Genomic DNA, 18,945 nt, shown 5'->3' on the forward strand with positions numbered 1-18,945 from the left:
GTAAAGCTATTGACCTAAAGCAGGCAACCTCTAGCTTGTCCAGTTTCCAAAACCAATGCTTTTAGTCTCACTTATGGACTTTGAAGAGCCAGGTGTGAGTCTTCTGTAATATTTGGGGTTGAACTGTGATTCATAGTCACCCATGGAACTTAAAAAAATATCCTCTTCCCAAAGGTTCGAATTAAATAGCCCTGGGGTGAAAGAGGCCTAGAAATCTCTCACTCTGTTTGTACTCCCATTTGAACTGAAAACACAATAAATTTGCATTATTTAAAAAATCCAACAAAACCAAATGCTACTGATAAAAAAAATAAGTAGTAATCCTTCTCTATGTAGACTCCCAGGCCTTTTCCCAGAGGCAACCACTGTTAAAAATGTTTGTATCTGTCTCTAACCAGCACTACCCAATAGAAATATAATGCAAGCCACATATTTAATTTTCTAGTAACCACATTAAAAAAGTGAAAAAAAGTCAGGTAAAATTAATTCTAATAATGTATTTTATTTTATATCTACATACTTTCCAAAAATTATGAATGAGATATTTTACTTTTTTTTTTTCTCACTAAGTCTCCAAAATCCAGTCTGTGTTTTTCATGTACAGTGCATCTCAATTTGGGCTAGCCACATTTCAAGCACTCAGTAGCCACATATGATGAGTGCCCACCATGTTGGACAGTGCTGCTCTAGATAATTCTTATCAAATGTGTGTGCATATACAACTATTTTTGAAACAGAAGGGGAACATTTTCACCTACTCATTCAGCTTTACATATTGCTGTTTTCATCTTGAAATGTTAGAGATTGTTCCATAGCAGCCCATATCTATATCTATAGAGTCTACCTACTCTCATTCTTTTTAACCCTTAGCATCACATTTCTTTTTATGGATTAACTCTAACTTATCTGAACTGGATCCTACATTTATTTATTTATCTATCTGGTTTTTTTTTTTTTTAATTTTTACTTTATTTAATTTTGAGTCGCTAGTCTTACTCTGTCACCCAGGATGGAGTGCAGCAGGTTCATCACGGTCCAGGCAGCCTTGATTTCCTGGCTCAGGCGATCTTTCCGCCTCAGCCTCCTGAGTAGCTGGGACTACAGACATGTGCCACTACCCCCGGCTAATTTTATTTTTTATAGAGATGAGGTCTTGCTATGTTGCCAAGCCTGGACTTGAACTCCGGGACTGCAGTGATTCTCCTGCCTTGGCCTCCCAAAGTGCTGAGATTACAATCATGAGCCACTGCACCTGGCTAGAACCTACTTTTAATAAATTCCCCAAATAAATGTGAAAAGCAATCATGTTTAAGACTATTGTTTTAGGGTTTCTGCTTCCCTCCCTGTGTCCTGCGTGCTCCTTGCCTTTATCCTCACTGCTAGGAACCATTTCTTTATGCATTCCCTGCAACCCTGCCTCATCTCCACTCCCCTTACCCCTGCTTCCTGCTTAGTCCCATATGTTCCAGTCCTCTTACGTCCAGGAGGGAAAGGAAAACATGATCAGGTCTTGTACATGCACGCCTCCATTTCCGTGCCATAATTTCAGATCTGTCATAAAAATTTGCATTACAAATATGGACTTTGGGTCCAGCTGACCTAGGTGAGGGTTCTGGCTCTGCGGCTCACCGCTAAATAGCCTTGGACTAGTTGCTTAATTTCTCTGAGCCTTAGTTTCCCCTTTTGTTGAACAAAGATTGTCATAGTACTTTGCCCAGAGTTTTGCTATATAGTGACTAAATGTAAATGCATATGTAGTTTTCAGCAAGGATCTAGCCCACAATAAGCATTCAGAAAATGTTAGCTCTCATAATTAATTATAATAATGCAAAATAAAACCCAGGTTATTGGGTTGATAAGGATACAAATGGGTGGTAAACATAAAGAACAGCAACACTGGCAAACGTGGCTGATGTGAGATTCTATAAGTTGGAAGTTCAGGACTTCAAATGGGTGTAAAGAATTTATTGGAAAATTCATATCCAATGTTCTGGTACAGAGGACTATTAAGTCACATGGCAATGCAATTTTGGAGGAAAATACCTTGGAATTTAAACGTGTTTAAATTCATTATTATCTAAAACTGTTGTCTATGAATTTTATTTAAAGAGACTTTAAATAAATGAGTGTTGAATGAGTGAAAAATTCAGAACCACAAAATGCATATGTTGCGAGAAACGTAAAAAGAGGTGGAGCCCAACATAAGACATGAATTGCTTGTTGCTTACACAGAGTTCACAATTAACTTTGAAAAATTTATCTCGGTTGCAGGTAGCCTCTATCTATAAAGACCCAAGTATTGGAAATTTAATTAATATTGTTATTGTGAACTTAGTTGTGATTCATAATGAACAGGTAATAAAGTTTTTTTCTTTTTTCTTCTATCTGTATCCGAAATGGCATATCTCATTGGTGTCGGTACAACAGACCAACCATAATTCTTCTCTGTATTTAGGATGGACCCTCCATATCTTATAATGCCCAGACAACATTAAAAAACTTTTGCCAGTGGCAGCATTCGAAAAACACTCCAGGTGGAATTCAGCATGATACTGCTGTTCTTGTAACAAGGTATATAGATTTCTTACTCTCCAGCTTTCTCACTTCCAGGTCAAGTTGTTGGTGTGGGGTCATATATTTCTGGTCGCCAATCCCTAGTAGAAGGACTGTTAGGCACTATTGACATTTTGGGCCAGATACCTCTTTGTTGTGGGGGCTTCCTTGTGCATTGCAGGGTATTGAGCAGTATGCCTGGCCTCTGCTCACTACTACATAGCATCAGTAGCACTCCCTCCTCTCCCTTCTGACAACCAACAGTGTCTCCAGACATTGCCAGCTGCCCTTGGGGGTGGTGCAGGATCACCCCTGATTGAAAACCACTAATCTATAGGTGTCAGATGAGGAATAAACATGGCAGGCAGGCCTGAACATAAATGCCCTTATATAACAGGGGCAGCTACTATTCAGATTGACCTGGTGTTGCCATGCAATGTATTTGTCCAGTGTTGTCAGCTTTTGTGATTTTGCAAGAAGTCAGAAAGATGGATTTTTTTAAAACTGTGAGATCTCCCAATTTTTAAATGGAAGCTACTATCTCAAAAATATTTAAAATACTGTACAGGGCAACAAAGGTGATGCTGGCTTAATTGTGCCTCCTGTTTTCTGCCATCATTGATATGGTCATGAACACTTCCCCTTAAGTGAACTTAAATGAAAGGTACTTAGTGCCTTCTCAAGAATGTTCTTTCTAACATAATATTTTTAATTAAAAATAATAAGAGATGGGGTCTTGCTATGTTGCCTAGGTTGATATTGAATTCCTGGACTCAAGTAATCCTCCTGCCTCAGCCTCCCAAAGTGCTGAGATTACAGGCATGAACCGCTGCACCCAGTTGAGAATGTTCTTAAAGAGTCTTTATGAAACTAGAATCACTTACCCCAGGGTATTGGGAAAAGTCCTGGTTGAAGAGATCTCTTACTGCACTGTGGCTGCCCTGGCCACAGAAGACGACTTATTAGTGTATCTTTTAACTCTTAAATTGATGATTTTCAAACTGTTTTGAGTTGCAAAACCCTAGCCTTGATCATTTGCTTTGAGTGATCCCCCACCCCCCCAAATATATGCTGTTGTGAATGCCTAGAAGACTTTAAAGTCTTGTATAGACATTTACTCTTTGGTGTTGTCAAAGCCTGAGTCTTCTTTGCTTTCAGACAGGATATCTGCAGAGCCCATGACAAATGTGACACCTTAGGTGAGTCTCTGTGCATATGTTCTATGGCTGAAACAATTTACTGCATGTTTTTATTTCAAGCCACAATTGCTTTTTAAAGTAAAACCTTGTTGGTTTTGTTTCTTTCCTCCCTTCTAATAGGTCTTGCTGAACTGGGAACCATTTGTGATCCCTATAGAAGCTGTTCCATTAGTGAAGATAGTGGATTGAGTACGGCTTTTACCATAGCCCATGAGCTGGGCCATGTGTGAGTTTCCTTTCAGTAATTTCATTTAATTCAGAGTGACCTAAACCTTTTGTTCCTTCGCATCAGTGAGCATTTACTTGACTTTAGAGAGTGTAAGACACTTCCCAAGTCATGGTAGAGTTTGCAGGGTTGAAGAGCTTTGAACCTAATTGGGGGAAATGACTTTGACTTCAAAATGTTGAGTAAATGCAGTACACCCTCTTCAGCCATTGCCTATGTGTGTCTGTGGTTAAACTGAGTTTAATATGCAAGGTCTAATATTCTCCTTTTTTACCGAGAACAGGAAGAATGGGGCCTTTCCATTGCTTCCACTGAAACAGAGGATATATTAGCATGGAGAATTTTCCTGATTGGACACCTTTGTCTAAGAAGGTCCCCCAACATTGCCATGGCCCCCAGGATTTCACAAATTTAGATCATTCCTCATTATAGTTATGCACAGCTCTAAGTTGACATCTAGCCTCTGGAAACAGTAATATCCCTCTTTCAGGAAAGAAAATAAACAGAGATAGAGAAGGAATCATTTCCAAATTATGGTCAACTAAGTGACCATTACAAAATGCATTTTACCTTTTGTTCTTTAGAGAGAGAATATGGTTAGAACATGGGGCAAAACAGTATAAATTTACAAAAAATTATTGAGTTTTGATCTGCACTATTTTCTTTCTAGAATGATTACATTGCTTATAACTATACATTTTGAAACAATTTTCTGAAAAGATATCATTCATATACTATAGCTGTATGTCAATTTGCATGTCAGATGCTAACTTTATTTAGAGCCAACATCATCTATTAAGCAAGCTTCTTCATTCGAATCATTTTCCAAGGTTCCTTATATGCAGTGTATTGTGCTAGGCATAGAGCAAGATGCATCTATACTGTACCTCTAGTTCAGTTCAACATATAATGGATATATTTTTAAACTAGTACCCATCAAACATATTTTAAGGGCAAATTTATTTTCTTTTCTTCAAAGGAAATATTGTCAGATGCCCCATATTTAGAACACAAAAGAGATGTGGCTTTCCATTAAGCAATGGTGGCAAGGCAGACTTGCCTAGTCAGCATCCTTTCTGTCCTTGTGGTTTCTGAGGCACCTTTGTGAAACTCAAGGACCCCTTGAAGAGAATCCCAGTTCCGGCTCCCCGTCCTTTATAGACATGGGACCTTGATCAAATATGGCTCAGTTTTCTCATCTGCAAAATGTGGATGATTGAAGTACAGGTTGAGTATTCCTTATCCAAAATGCATGAGACCAGATGTGTTTCAGATTTTGAATTTTTTTCAGATTTTTGGAATATTTGCATATATGTAATGAGATATCTTGGGCATGAGGATCCAAGTCTAAACACAGAATTTGTGTATGTTTCATATACACCGTATACACATAGCTTAGAGTCAATTTTGCATCGTATTTTTAATAATTTTGTGCATGAAATGAAATTTATGTTAAGTACATGTGTATAGAATTTTTCACTTGTGATATTATGTTGGTGCTTTAAAAGTTCCAGATTTTGCAGTATTTTGGATTTCAGATTTGGGGATTAGGGATACTCAACCTGGACCACTCACTGAGTCAAGTAAGTGGATTTAATGAAATAAAGTATCTAAAGCATTTAATGCATGTTCCGGTGCATTGTAAATGCTGAAAAGTTTCGGTTATTATTTTTTGTAAGTGTACAATATAAGTATTTATTATTATATATTCCCTGCAAAGAGCAAATGTGCCTGACATTGAAATGAAAGTAAATTTTCTGTTTTTTACATGATAAAATAAACTTGGCTTTATCAAGTCATAGTGGGGGTGGGGAACCAACACCAGTTGCTTTCCACCACAGAGAAGAAACTAAGATTTGAATGCTTTATTTGTTCGGGGTTTGTTAATGTAGGTATTGCACTAACTATGCATCTGGGAACTGGAAACCAGGGCAGTCATTGTTTTAAGAAAATAGACTCTTAAACATAAACATCTCAAATTTTTAAAACTATTACTAAGTTCAACCAGACAGAGCGAGTGTTTCTATCTCTATTGGCAAATATTGAAGGGCAACTTTTTTTTTTTTTTTTTTTGAGTTGGTGTCTCTGTTGCCCAGACTGGAGTGCTGTGGCACGCTCACGGCCACTGCAGCCTCAACCTGCTGGGCTCAGGCGATCCTTCCACCTCAGCCTTCCAAGTAGCTGAGGGCTACATTTTTAGAAAGAAGACAACACAAGAGATATTAATAGAACAGATATCCCAGGCTTTTGTCCCAACTTTTACTTTTATGTGAAGCAAGTCTATACGCATCTGTCTGACTCATGTCTGTATTCAAGATGATGTAGTGAAGGGAATTCCTCCCTCCGTGTGCTAAATTAATCACATGTATCAATTTTGTGGTTGGAGACAGTCATCCAGATAAAGAGAAGGCAACCTTTCTGAGCTTGTCACTTAATGGATAATTGCCTGTGGCATGTGGGTCATAGAACTGATGTTTCTGGATTGAGGAAATACTTCCTATCATTTTTTCCTCCCACTTCCTCTGACTTAGCCAAGAATGGCAAGTATGTGTTAACGCTGCTGAAGAGTTCCCTCCCAGGCCCAAGAGGCTACTGGCAATCCCTCACAGCCTTCTCACCGGCAGAAACCCGGATTAATTTAAGAATCCTTTTGTGCCCAACTTTTCAGGAAGCCAGTGCCAATCAATTGACGTTGGCATGAAGCATGAAACTATTTGCTATCCCTGAGTTAAGGCAATTGAATTGGCATGCCTCTGGTTTCCATGCTTACCGCTTGCTTTCATGAGTTTTATTGTGCACACGCTTTGCATACCTTTATAATGATATTCCTACACAGGTATATCATTTGTCAACCTGACCCAAACAGGGGGCAATGCCAAGACTCATAGTGAGCTTCTTATTAGAAAGCTTTTGGCTTCTGTTTTTGACACTTGCCTGACTTTCTATATTCACAACATTATCATAACCTGCCAAATTCTTGACTCTATAAATTGCCCTTTGACAGTTTATTAGGAATTCCAACTACTGTATTCTAGCACCAACTACAGCACATTCAGAGCCTCTGCAATTCCAAAAAGCACACTTAAACCAAGTAAATGACCCAACTCATATCTTTTTTTATACACGAAAGGCACTTGGCATTAAATTGGGTGAGAATTATATTCTAATCTGCACTCCATTTGTAGCTTTAAATTTTGTTCTGCTGATCAGGATTCAGGTACTTATCCACAATGCGGTAACCAGTTAAGTGTTTTCTCCTAGACAGATTCATTCTTGAAGCAGTTATAACAGCACAGTCCCTTAATGTTTACTGACATTCTCATCATTGTCTCATTGGCTTTAGGTTTAACATGCCTCATGATGACAACAATAAATGTAAAGAAGAAGGAGTTAAGAGTCCCCAGCATGTCATGGCTCCAACATTGAACTTCTACACCAACCCCTGGATGTGGTCAAAGTGTAGTCGAAAATATATCACTGAGTTTTTAGAGTAAGACTTGAACTTTCTTTTAGCACAGACTTCTAGTGTCTGGCCTACATGTAGTGAACTAATTGTGGGAAAGAAAATACAGAGTCAAGCATTCCTTTGAGTTGTATTTTTGTTGACATTCCTTGGAGGAGGAAAAAAAAATACTCTCTGACATCTGTGTAGTTCACAGCCTCGCCAGAGTTTAAAAGATTACAGACTGAGCTAAAGAGAAGATCGAATTCTTAAAGAGAATGTGTTCTTGCTTCATTTTGGGTAAAGCTTTGAAATTTGTTCAGGTCTTGGGAGAGGGACCATGAATGTGATTTCATGATGAAGGCGACAAATATGTATGTGCGTCTGATATAGTAATTTTGGCTTGGAAAGCAGCGGAGTAGTGAGATGATTCCAAAGTCAATTATGTAGGTGGGTGGAAGGAAATTGCAGCAGACCCCATGTTGTTGAATTGAGGATATTCTCTCCATCTCTCCTCATCTTCTCTTCTCCCCGCTCCCACCTTTGTCTCTTTCTTTCCTCTTCCTACCTTTTCTTGTTTTGTTTTTTAAGCTTCCTTCTAGGCTGCTCAAAGATCCAATTACATTATACAATGCCCCTGTGTCACAGATTTATTGCTCTTCTCTCCCAGAAGTACAAAAGGTTAAGTGATTGTCCCAAAGTCACTGGGTGTATATTTCTGCAACTCCAGGGAAGAGGAGGCTTTATTAATCAGAACTCACTGGGTGTGAATTTTCCAGGAGAAGTGTTAGCAGAAAAGTGAAGAAACTGGAGGGTTGCTGTTTTTCTTTTTAACCAGTTGGTGTAAGGTGTTTTCTTTCTGAGTCATTGATTCACTCACGTATGCATCCCTTCAGCAAACATTTACTAAATAAGTGTTGCTCTGGACAAGGTCCCGTGCTTGGATGAAAAAGATTCTATCTTTGCCCCTAAGCAGCTTACAGTCTATTGGGAAAGATAATACAAAATAAACACATGACTGCTCTGAAATGTGATAAATGCTTTGAGATATATATTTCCTCCTGAATATGTTACTCCCCTAGCATGTGGTTCTTCAGTGTATACAGCAAAAATATAACTTCAGCTTCTGCATTTAACCTTGGATGGAAAGAATAAAGCAAATGTTAAAAAGGAGCTGTCCTCTCTAACATTAAAATAGTGGGGTGCCCCTCATGTGTATCTGGAGCCTTTGACAGTCACTGCTCTGACTATTTGCGTGTCTCTGCCTTCCATAGCACTGGTCACAGCAAATGTGTGCTTAACCAACCTGAATCCAGATCCTACCTTTGTCTCCACAACTGCTATGCTTTCTTTATTACGTGAATAAGCAATGCATCTAACCATCTGTGTGTTTCTGCTTTCCACAGTACTGGTTATGGCGAGTGTTTGCTTAATGAACCAGAATCTAGAACCTACCCTTTGCCTCCCCAACTGCCAGGCCTCCTTTATGACGTGAATAAACAATGTGAACTGATTTTTGGACCAGGTTCTCAGGTGTGCCCATATATGGTAAGTGCATGGGGGCTATTTCTGCCCTCATCTATTGATTCTGTACTTTTTACTGCTGGTTTCCATTGGATTCTCATGCTAAACTACCCAAGGAAAAGCTGAGAATGCAATGGGCTATGAACGATCACAGTCGTGAAGATGGTAATGATAAACAGTGCTGTTGCTCAGTGTTAGACTACTTACCTGTGCTTTTCCTGTCACTCTCATGATAGCCAAAAGCGAGATGCTATCATCACTTTCATTTCACAAGTGACAGTGAGGCTCAGAGGGTACTACCTTACACAGGTGGTAATTATAGAGCTCAGGTTTTTTTTTTCCCCCTCTCTCTCTCCTTATCTCTTTTCATGCCCTTTGACTTGTCCAGGTGACCTAAATTATAGGGACTCTTCCAGATTCAGAAGAGATAATTTGTGAGACAAATGTATTGCACTGTTACAGCTTGTCAAGGTTGCATCCTAGGACCACCTGGAGCTTGAAATGATTTCTGGTGGAGGATCTTTTAGGGTGGATATGTGACAGTTGAGGCATACGTCATGGATATTTGGACCAGCGAAGGGATCCAGTGGTTATCAGGTTGCAGATGAGCAGAACTGAACTTCTATGGGGTGGCCCCATATTCTGTCTCTTTCAGGGTATGTTTGTTTTGCTGGGGAAGCTTCAGAGATTGCATGGTAAATTGGGAAGCACAGTGATTCCATGGAAATAGTTTTTAAAATTCTGAGTAAACTTGATCCACAGTGACATTTATTTTTGTTACTCATGGTAGCAAAAATTAGGGAGATGTCAAAATGCCCCAACCGAAGAAAGATTAAGCAAATTACCGTGTCTCCCATTTATAGCAGTCAAAAATGATTGACACCTGGCAACATGCTCCTGATAAAACTTTAAGTTAAAATAGCAGGATAAACAATCTTATAGTATATGATCTCATCTCTTAAAGGGGGGATAACGTACCGAAAAGACTTGGTAACTAGAGGCTTTTTTCTATTTTTAAAAAATGAACTTTTAATATTTTCTTAACTTCTCTACTATGATCATGGTTTAATTTGATAGTTAGCAAAATTTTTAAAAATTATCTTTAAAAAGTATGCCCTGAAACAAAGCTAAATATATATCACCTGGGAAAAATCTAAGAGACATAGTGTTTAGAGAAGGAAGAAAGCAAGCTGCAGGATATATCAGAACAGTAGTTTGCATAAAGCTTAAATGCTGTGTGTTACTGGTAGATTTTTATGCATTTGGAGTAAAGGCACTGGGAAGGATGAGGTAATGAACACTACTCAGAACTGTGGTCACCTCTGGTGAGAAGACAAAGAGGAAGGGAAGCAGGGTGTGTGTGTATACTGGGCCTTCAGCTATGCCTGAAAGTTTTCTTTCCTTAGCTGGGTAGTGGGTACATGGGTATCCATGATGTTGTTTTTTGTATGCCCGAAGTGTTTCATGATATTTTGTCGTTTTTTCCTCTGACAACCCCTAAAAGCCTTAGAAAGGAGTCACAATATGGTCATGATATTATGAGGCCCAGTAGGAAAAAACACTAGTTTGGGCATCAACGAAGCTAAGCACCAATCACAGTTCATCACAACCTAACTCAGAACCTAACTTCAAACCACACAATCCTAGTGTGATATCAAGCATGCTCCCTCATCTCTTTGGGTCTCAGTTTCCTCATCTGTAACCTAGGGAGGTGTTCCTGAGGACAGCATGGTGTTGTGTATGTCTCAGATGAACAGTGGCTCTCATTACATACCTCTGTGAGTCCTACCGGGCATAGAAATGTGCCTTAGGTGCTCTTTCTATATCCCTTGGAATAGTTGACCTTTTATCAAACCAAGAAAAATGTTCTTTTCCTACCTATCTTATATCATTGGCAAAACATTAGTCGAAAGCAATCCTAACCTTGTTTGGTACTGTCTTGATCACATGGTCACTTACTTGTCATTCACCTGACTTGAGCAGATGCAGTGTAGACGGCTATGGTGCAATAACGTCGACGGAGCACACAAAGGCTGCCGGACTCAGCACACACCCTGGGCTGATGGGACGGAATGTGAGCCCGGAAAGGCAAGTAATGCCCTGTGCCGTCCTTCTCTCCTATGCATGAGATGTGGCTGCATCTCAGTCACCAGCATTTAGAATATGAGACCATGCTGTCTGTTCTAGCCTGCACATTTTTTAGAGGAGGCAGGATTGCTTACTATCAAAGATTGTGAAACTTACATTATAGCAGAATACCGATGCCAGAGACATGAATGCTTCAGTTTTTAGACATTCTCTCAATTTCAGACTTTTTCTCAGTTTTGCATTTCTAAAATCCCAGTGTGTAACTTATAGGTCCATTTATTGTGAGTTGGTGTTTCTTTTTCTTCTGTCTCTCTTTTGGGAGTTGTACTGGAAAGCTATTATTAAGTTGACAGAGCATCTTAGAATCAAAGAAATACAGAAATAGAATAGATTTTCTATGTTTACTACTATGATATCAGTGGTTGCATCCAGGTTCTCATGAGCTGGTTATAATGGTTCCCACTTGTTAATAACTAAACAAAATCTGCTTCTTGTGTGGCCCAGTGGTAACTGTCTCACGCACCTAGGAGTATGATTAACTTAACCTTATGTACCTTGTGTGTATCTTTCAAAAATGGTCCATGTCAGTGAGGACATCATTATCATCACCTCAAAAATTTGGTTACAAAAAGTTTTAGAGATAAATCCTGATTAAAAAAAAAAAAATCCACATAGAAAATGACATTCTGTCACTTACCAATGATACAATCCCTGAACTGTATTTCAGAGTCTTTTGTTGTCCTTATATATTTTTCCCTTATTCTCTCTTCCTCCCACTGTTCACTTTACTTACTTTTAACCACTCATTCTCATTTCATTTCCTTTTCCTTCACTTTATTTTGTAGAATCAATAGAATCCAGAATGTTTCCATAGAAGGGGTCCTAAAAGTTGATGGACCTTAACTCCCCCTTCCCTGATTTTTTAGGTAGGAGACTGAGAACAATGAAGTGACTTGCCTGAGGCCACCAAGATCACTTGGGGAAGCACCACCCCAACCCCGTGGCACAGCTCCTCCCCACCAAGTTTCCTGTGTTTCTTTGTCTGAAGGGGCAGCAAGGGCTAGTGGAGTGGCCATAAATGAAACTCCTGTGGGCAAACAGAAGGACTAGTGGTTTCTTCAAAGTTAAATGAGCCAGAGGGTACAGTAGTTATTGTAGAAAACATAAAGCCCAATAAAAAAATAAAAAATTATAATGAAAATTATTTTGTATCTGACTTAAATTGGTACGAAAATTAGCTCATGTTCTAATTTCCTGGTGGCTGGGATCTCAGGAATTGAGAGTACAGCTTTCCCCAATAACAACCTAACACACACTGCATACAGATGTAGGCATAATAGCTTCTAGAACTTTTTTAGCTTATAAAGAGATACATCTTATACTTTTTTTTTTTTTTGAGTCGAAATCTGTCACCCAGGCTAAAGTGCAGTGGCATAGTCACAGCCACTACAGCCTTGACCTGCTGGGCTCAGGTGATCCTTCCACCTCAGCCTTCCAAGTAACTGGAACCCCAGGTGTGTGCCACCACACCTGGCTAATTTTTGTGTGTGTGTTTTATTGATTGTAGAGCCAAGGTCTCGTCAAGTTGCCCAGGCTGGTCTTGAACCCCTGGGCTCAGGCAATTCTCTCGCCTCCCAAAGTGCTGGGGTTATAGACGTGAGCCACTCCCCCAGCCTATCTTAGACTTTTTGCAGGACATTTAACTTGTATGTTTGTGGTCGGAAGATCATAGTTTCATGTAGGAATATGGTTTTCAAGTTTCCACAGCAGCACTAAAAATTGAATAACTCATTCTTACAAAATCTATATGTGGCCTCAGAGTCCTTTGAAAAATAGTGACCCAAACAACTGCTACCAGTTGATGGAAAATAACCGTAAATATGGCACCTATTTGACAGCTTAGCTTGAGTTAGAGTCAGCTAGTCATATTACTTAAATTGAATCGGTTTGATCTCAGTGAAGTCACTGGTATCGTGTTGTGCTTCTTAGTCAATATGACGCACTCACCTACTGTGACTATTTCTGACACATGTTATTGCTGGAAAAACCACAACAAAGAAGAATGCTCAATCTGAGGAAGTAGTTTGTATTTAGTGAAGTTGTCATGAATGGGCTACCAAGCTCCATGTGGTGGTATGGTTTCCCAACCAGTTCTGGACCCAGCAAAACTTGGAGGATGTCCGCTGTATCTTTTCCTCATCTTCTGTTTTTGCAGCAGAAGTGAAGAAGGGGTGATAGAATCACCTTATCTTCTGATGGATGGGGGACTTTGGAACAGCTTGCAGCAGACCCTTTCCAGGTGTGCTTATGTTCAGCAAGAATGGGAGACTTCGAGGCTTTTTGGAGGGCAGGCTCAGGACTCTGTTAGAGAAACAACTGTGCAGCCAAAATGATTACATTTTTGGTTGTTTTAGAAAAGTGGCCATGTCTAGTAGCTTTTACTAAAGATGTGAGTATATATAAACACTCTAAAGAGTATGTATGCATTTTACAAAAGCCAAAGAAGGTGGATATGTTGGCGTAGGAATTCTTTGTGGGTTTTTTTTTTTGTTTTTTCCTTTATTTTTTTCTCTTAGAATTGGCAGTATGTGCTTTTTTCCCATATGTTAGCAAATTCTGACTCCCTTTGCCACCGGGTTAATTTTTTTTTCTTTCTTTCTGCCCTTCTCCTGTAGAGTAATCTGTCTTGGCTGCTGACACAATGTTATTTTGATGAATGACTCACTCATGTCTCTTTATTTTCTTCATTCTCTTGTTAGGTCCATTAACATTTTCATTTTAACCTTGTTTGTGAGTCTGGAGTTTGAAACTCTTTTGTTTCAAGTTTCCCTGTGACATAATTGACCTCCAAGTCCTCCTTCCAACCTCTTAAAAAAGATACAACTATGTAAAATAATATTTAAATGGTTTTGGACACATTTGAGAAAGGGTGACTTTATTCGGTTCTTTTCACCAGCATTGTTATGATGTAATCTTTATTTCCATATGCAGTTATTGCTTGTGGAATTTGCCAGGCAAATTTGCCTAATATGTGTTTCCCAAACAGTTTGCCTTCCCAGTCTCTTCACCTCAGAGACTTTTCCTATTCCTCTGAGGTTCTTTCTCTCTTTTGGACACCCATCGATGGTTCTACCACTGAGAAATATTAAAATTGCTAACCAGTTTTTAGTTAGAAGTTTTCTTTTAAAAGGTGATCATGAGGACATTTGTATGCAGTAGCACTCTGATAAACCTACCTCCTTGTTTTGTTCTGAGTTTTATGGTAATGCTTAATGAGAGTAATACCAGTCACTTTGGAGTTTGCTCTTGTGTGGAGGTAAAGTCTATAGAATAGAGAAAACTGGAGATTGAAGTCTTAATTGTCAAGAAGGAAAAAAGTATATTTCCAAGAAACATCTTTGTTTTTCCCTCAAGGTCACAAAATGGCTGCTATAGCTCCAGCCATGGAGTCTGAGTTCCCAGGAGAATGAAACCCAAGTGTTAAAAGGGTCGCCCCAGGCATTCCACCCAATGAATTCTGCTGACATCTCCTTGACCGCTTTTACCTATAGGGGAACTTGGTCTGAAACTCTAACTTCTGTTACCAAGGATAAAGAGGAGGATGGATATTGAGTGAACAACCTGGAGTCTCAGCCTCACCTCACCATCTCTTCATTTTATTTTTGGTCAAAGTGTCGATCTCTATTTAGGTGTCACAATTGAGAGGCAGCCTATATTCCAGTTAAGAGTTTGTATTGTGTTTCAGTCTCATTCCTGCCCCTTATTCATGTTTGATATTAACCCTTTTGTCCCTCCATTTTCTTTTCTGTGGAAATGAAGTAATAATATTACCTACTTAATAGTGTGTATTAATAATATTCCCTACTTAATAGTGTGTTGCAAGGGTCAAGTGTGTGTGTGTGTATGTGTGTGTGTGTGTGTGTGTGTGTGTGTGTGAGAGAGAGAGAGAGAGAGAGAGAGAGAGAGAGAGTTTTTAGACCAGTGCCTGACAAATATTAAGTACAATATAATGTTTGCTTTTATCATTACCACTGTTCTTTAAGTTGGAACCCCTATGTGCTAAGCTGTACACTAATACTGTTCATAGATTGCTCCATGTTATATGCAAGACATCTCTCCTGCTAGGTAGGTCCCCACTTTTCAGCCATGGAAACAGACTTCAGTGACTTGCCCAAGTCCATGGAGTTAGTTTGTGGAAGAGCCACCCCTCACAGCCAGACCTGTTTACCTATTAAGCTCTGTCCCTCTAGACCTGCTCTGTCCAATATGGTGGCCCCTAGCCACACGTGGCTCCTGAGCACTTGAGATGTCAGTCTGAATTGAGATATGCTTAAGTGTGAAGTATACCTCAGGTTTTGAAGACTTAGTATGATGGAAAAAAGAGTGTTAAATTGGAAGACTGAGGCGGAAGGATGGCCTGAGCCCAGCAGGTTGAGGCTATGATGACTGTGAGCATGCCACTGCACTCCAGTCTGGGTGACAGTGAGACTCCGACTCAAAACAAAAACCAAGAAACATCTCCTTAGTGATTTTATATTGATTACACACAGATATAATAATGTTTTCAATATATTGAGCTAATGAAAATATATTGAAGATAATTTCAGATTTTGATTTTTTTAACTGTTTTAATGTAACTTCTAGAAATTCTTATATGTGTGGCTCGTGATCCATTTCTATTGGCTAATAGTTCTCTAGACCAAGCTGCCTCTCTGTTCATTTATTTTTCTATGCATATATTCCAAGAAATGTTCACAACTGCTGTATATTCAAATATAACATGATTTCTAGAGTGTGATGTGGCCCACATTTCATGGGGGCTGAGTTGCACAGAGTTTGGATGTGGAAGCTTTGTAAGCCTCTGCCAAACAGCCCAAGGAAAGGGACGTGTCCTCAAATTCTGCAAAGGCATAATTACAAGGGAGGAGGCATGGTGGACCAGAGGAAGCTTAATTGCACTGTTGAAATCATTGTTTACCAAGCCTCATGCCTGAGACTTTTACCTGCTCTTGTTTTTCCACTTTCCCTGCACACTGCCCTCCCCCCCATCCCCAGCTTTCGAGGCCCTCTGCTTCTTCCCTCTGTGGCTGTGTCCTCCCCAGGGATAAATCACGACAGCCGCCACCAGCTCCGCTTCAGAGATCTGAGTGAGCCGCGGGGCATCACCCTCCTGCGGCCACTGCCGCCACTGTTCCTTTGTCCACTGCTCGGTGACCTCGGCTTTGTGTCAGGGCTTCACACCCCAACAATGGCAGAGGGTTGAAATGGGCTTCTCTACTCCCTTGTCCTGCTGAGGAGTTTTATTTTGTTTTATTATTTTTTTTAAACATCATGGCCTTCTTCCTGCTCTGGGCTGGAAAAGCTGAAACCAATAGTGACAAAAAAGTAATAAAGTTTAGGGTTCTCTGTAATGTGTCCATTTTGCGTTGTCTCGTCCTGAGGATTTTCTCCCAGTGAGTTTAGAGGAATCATGTAACTAGCTTTTTTTTCTCTCCAATATAATTAAATTTTTTTTAAAAATCATGGGGAGCAATAAAACATGATATTTTACCAGGCTGGTAACATTTCTAGGCCTTATTAATGGAAATTCACTATGCAGATTCTAAAACTCGTTTTGGACCTGTCTATAACCATTCCACCCATTGCTACTCCTGGTTTTTCCAAATCGATTAATTGAGCAGCTTGAAGCTGGCCATTGGTGTTACCCTGCCAGCCTGTAGCCAGCCACTCGCTGGCCAGTTTTCTTCAAGCAAACTGTAAATAAAGACACATCCTGCAATCAATAGGAATGAGATTAAAATCCCTCCAGTTTCCATTATTCATATAGATGATGACTTTGCAGCATTTCAAACCAGCACATGGAAAATAAATTAAAGTATGGTATATTTAAGAGGACAGCTGGTCCTACAATGACTCACAGCGCCAAGCTCTCCCTCACTGTTCCCCTTATTAAATACAGCACTGCAAGTTTGGATTTTGTGTTCCCAAAGAAATGGAGGTCCCTGTGACTGATGGATCCTGGGGAAGTTGGAGTCATTTTGGAACCTGCTCAAGAACATGTGGAGGGGGCATCAAAACAGCCATTCGAGAGTGCAACAGACCAGAGTAAGTCCTAGCAGGGGTTGCGGCTACTGTTGATATGGCAGGAGTCAAATAATTTAGCGGGAGAGGGGAATCATTAGCTGGAGGGGGCTGGAGAGCACATTCTGAGTTGGAGAGCCGGTAGATTTCAAGGGCTGCTAAGACCCTTGGTACCCAAGTCTTTGTCCCCAGGCACTTCCTGTCTGTATTACTGTTTTTCTCCTAAGATCCTTTGTTATTGAAAGTTTTATCTTCGAAACAGTTGATGGTTTTGTTGTCGGCTCTGTTTCCCAATTTGGACAATCAGGCGTCTCTCACTCCCCCCACCCCACCCCAAGTTTGAGATAGCACACTAATAGAATAGATAGATACGTATTCACAAGGAAATAAAGAAATTGGACATTTTCATCCAGGTTGTAGGTAAGTGTACCCTTTCTAGTTAGCTACTGAAATGCTGAAAAGGACTCACAGACCCCAAAGGACCTGGGACCCCAAGTTAGGTATTACTTTTTGAATCAACTTTATAGGTAGGACACCTGAGGACCCATCCCACATCCTGAAAATTTGTGGATCAAGAGTCTCTGGCCTTTCAGGATAATCCTCATTGTGTGACCATGGCAACTTCTACCAGCCTAACCTTGTTAGGACAGACATATTTAAATAAAGTCCATGATTTTTTTCCCCCAGCATTTGCCATAGTAGGCATGTGTTTGTTGGGGAGGGGGCTGTTTATAAGTCGATATTGCATCGCTTTCTTCATCATGAGGTTACAAGGTTTTATTTTTGAACTTTAATAATACAGACAACTAGGATATATAGTTGATTTCAAAAAGCAGTGTGAGCATTATATGATAGTTATTTCATATAATACATGTCCCATTCACAATTTTTCTAAAAGTCTGAAATTACACGATTCTAAGATGTATAACATTTAAAAGGAATAGAAAATAATACATAAGTAAAAGTAAGTAATAATTTGTATGACCATTTTCAGCTTTGCCACTGGACCTGTATAGGCTGGGGGGCTTGAGATGTCTTCACAGAATAGGGATAGTTTTTTGATGTATAAACAAACAGCTATTTTTAAGACCCCAGCTGTTTTGGGATTATGTGAAATGATTTTGCCTAGCAGTACTCATCCATTTTTAACAGCTTTGATTAGGGATAGCAAACTTTATTGTAGAGAGAAGCCAGAAGGCGAAGTAAAGGAATGAAGTTGGTTAGTACATACAATAGTTGTATCATAGAGACTGAGTACAGGGTATTACTCAGGTCTAGTTGATTGTTCAAAGGTAGGGAAAGAGTTTAGTACTGGTAAAGTATTCAACATTTTTATAAGAAAAATCTGAATTGTGTGAGCCAAAAAAAAAAAACAGAACTGTAGGCCACTGGTTTGCAAGTCCAGGTCTAAATGAATGCTCTGTAGTACAAATCACAGATGATGAGCACTGTATTTTATTTCATTTCTGTTCATGGTCCAGTGTTTATTTTATGTCCACATGATGTTGTCTCTAAAGAAGACAACTAAAGGTCTCTAAGATGTGGACTCTGGTCCATAAAAGAAACACTGTCTCTATGTATACCCTGAGCCCGCGGGTTCGAGACCCGCCTGGGCAGCGAGACCTCATCTCTACAATAAATCAAAAAATTAGCCGGGCGTGGTAGCACGCGCCTGTAGTTCCAGCTACTTGGAAGGCTGAGGCGGAAGGATCGCTGGAGCCCAGCAGGTCGAGGCTGCGGTGGCTGGGAGGGTTACTGCACTCCAGTCTGGGTGACAGAGTGAGACTCCAACTCAAAAAAAAAAAAAAAAAAAAAAGAAGCCGGGCTCGGTG

General features: G+C 39.8%; 1 protein-coding gene across 1 annotated transcript in view; it reads left to right on the top strand.

Moving 5' to 3' along the window:
• The window catches only part of ADAMTS9 (ADAM metallopeptidase with thrombospondin type 1 motif 9), a 216,135-nt gene that overhangs the window by 79,745 nt on the left and 117,445 nt on the right, over positions 1–18,945 (top strand). Inside the window, exons 9-16 of the mRNA XM_021712572.1 lie at positions 2,272–2,355; positions 2,456–2,571; positions 3,712–3,752; positions 3,873–3,978; positions 7,322–7,468; positions 8,827–8,968; positions 10,928–11,032; positions 16,992–17,137. Of these exons, the coding sequence (XP_021568247.1) occupies positions 2,272–2,355; positions 2,456–2,571; positions 3,712–3,752; positions 3,873–3,978; positions 7,322–7,468; positions 8,827–8,968; positions 10,928–11,032; positions 16,992–17,137 (887 nt within the window). The remainder of the gene's footprint in view (positions 1–2,271; positions 2,356–2,455; positions 2,572–3,711; positions 3,753–3,872; positions 3,979–7,321; positions 7,469–8,826; positions 8,969–10,927; positions 11,033–16,991; positions 17,138–18,945) is intronic.

The sequence above is a fragment of the Carlito syrichta genome, unplaced genomic scaffold (assembly GCF_000164805.1).
Source record: "Carlito syrichta isolate Samal-C Ts95f unplaced genomic scaffold, Tarsius_syrichta-2.0.1 Scaffold303370, whole genome shotgun sequence".
Classification (NCBI taxonomy): Eukaryota; Metazoa; Chordata; class Mammalia; order Primates; family Tarsiidae; genus Carlito; species Carlito syrichta.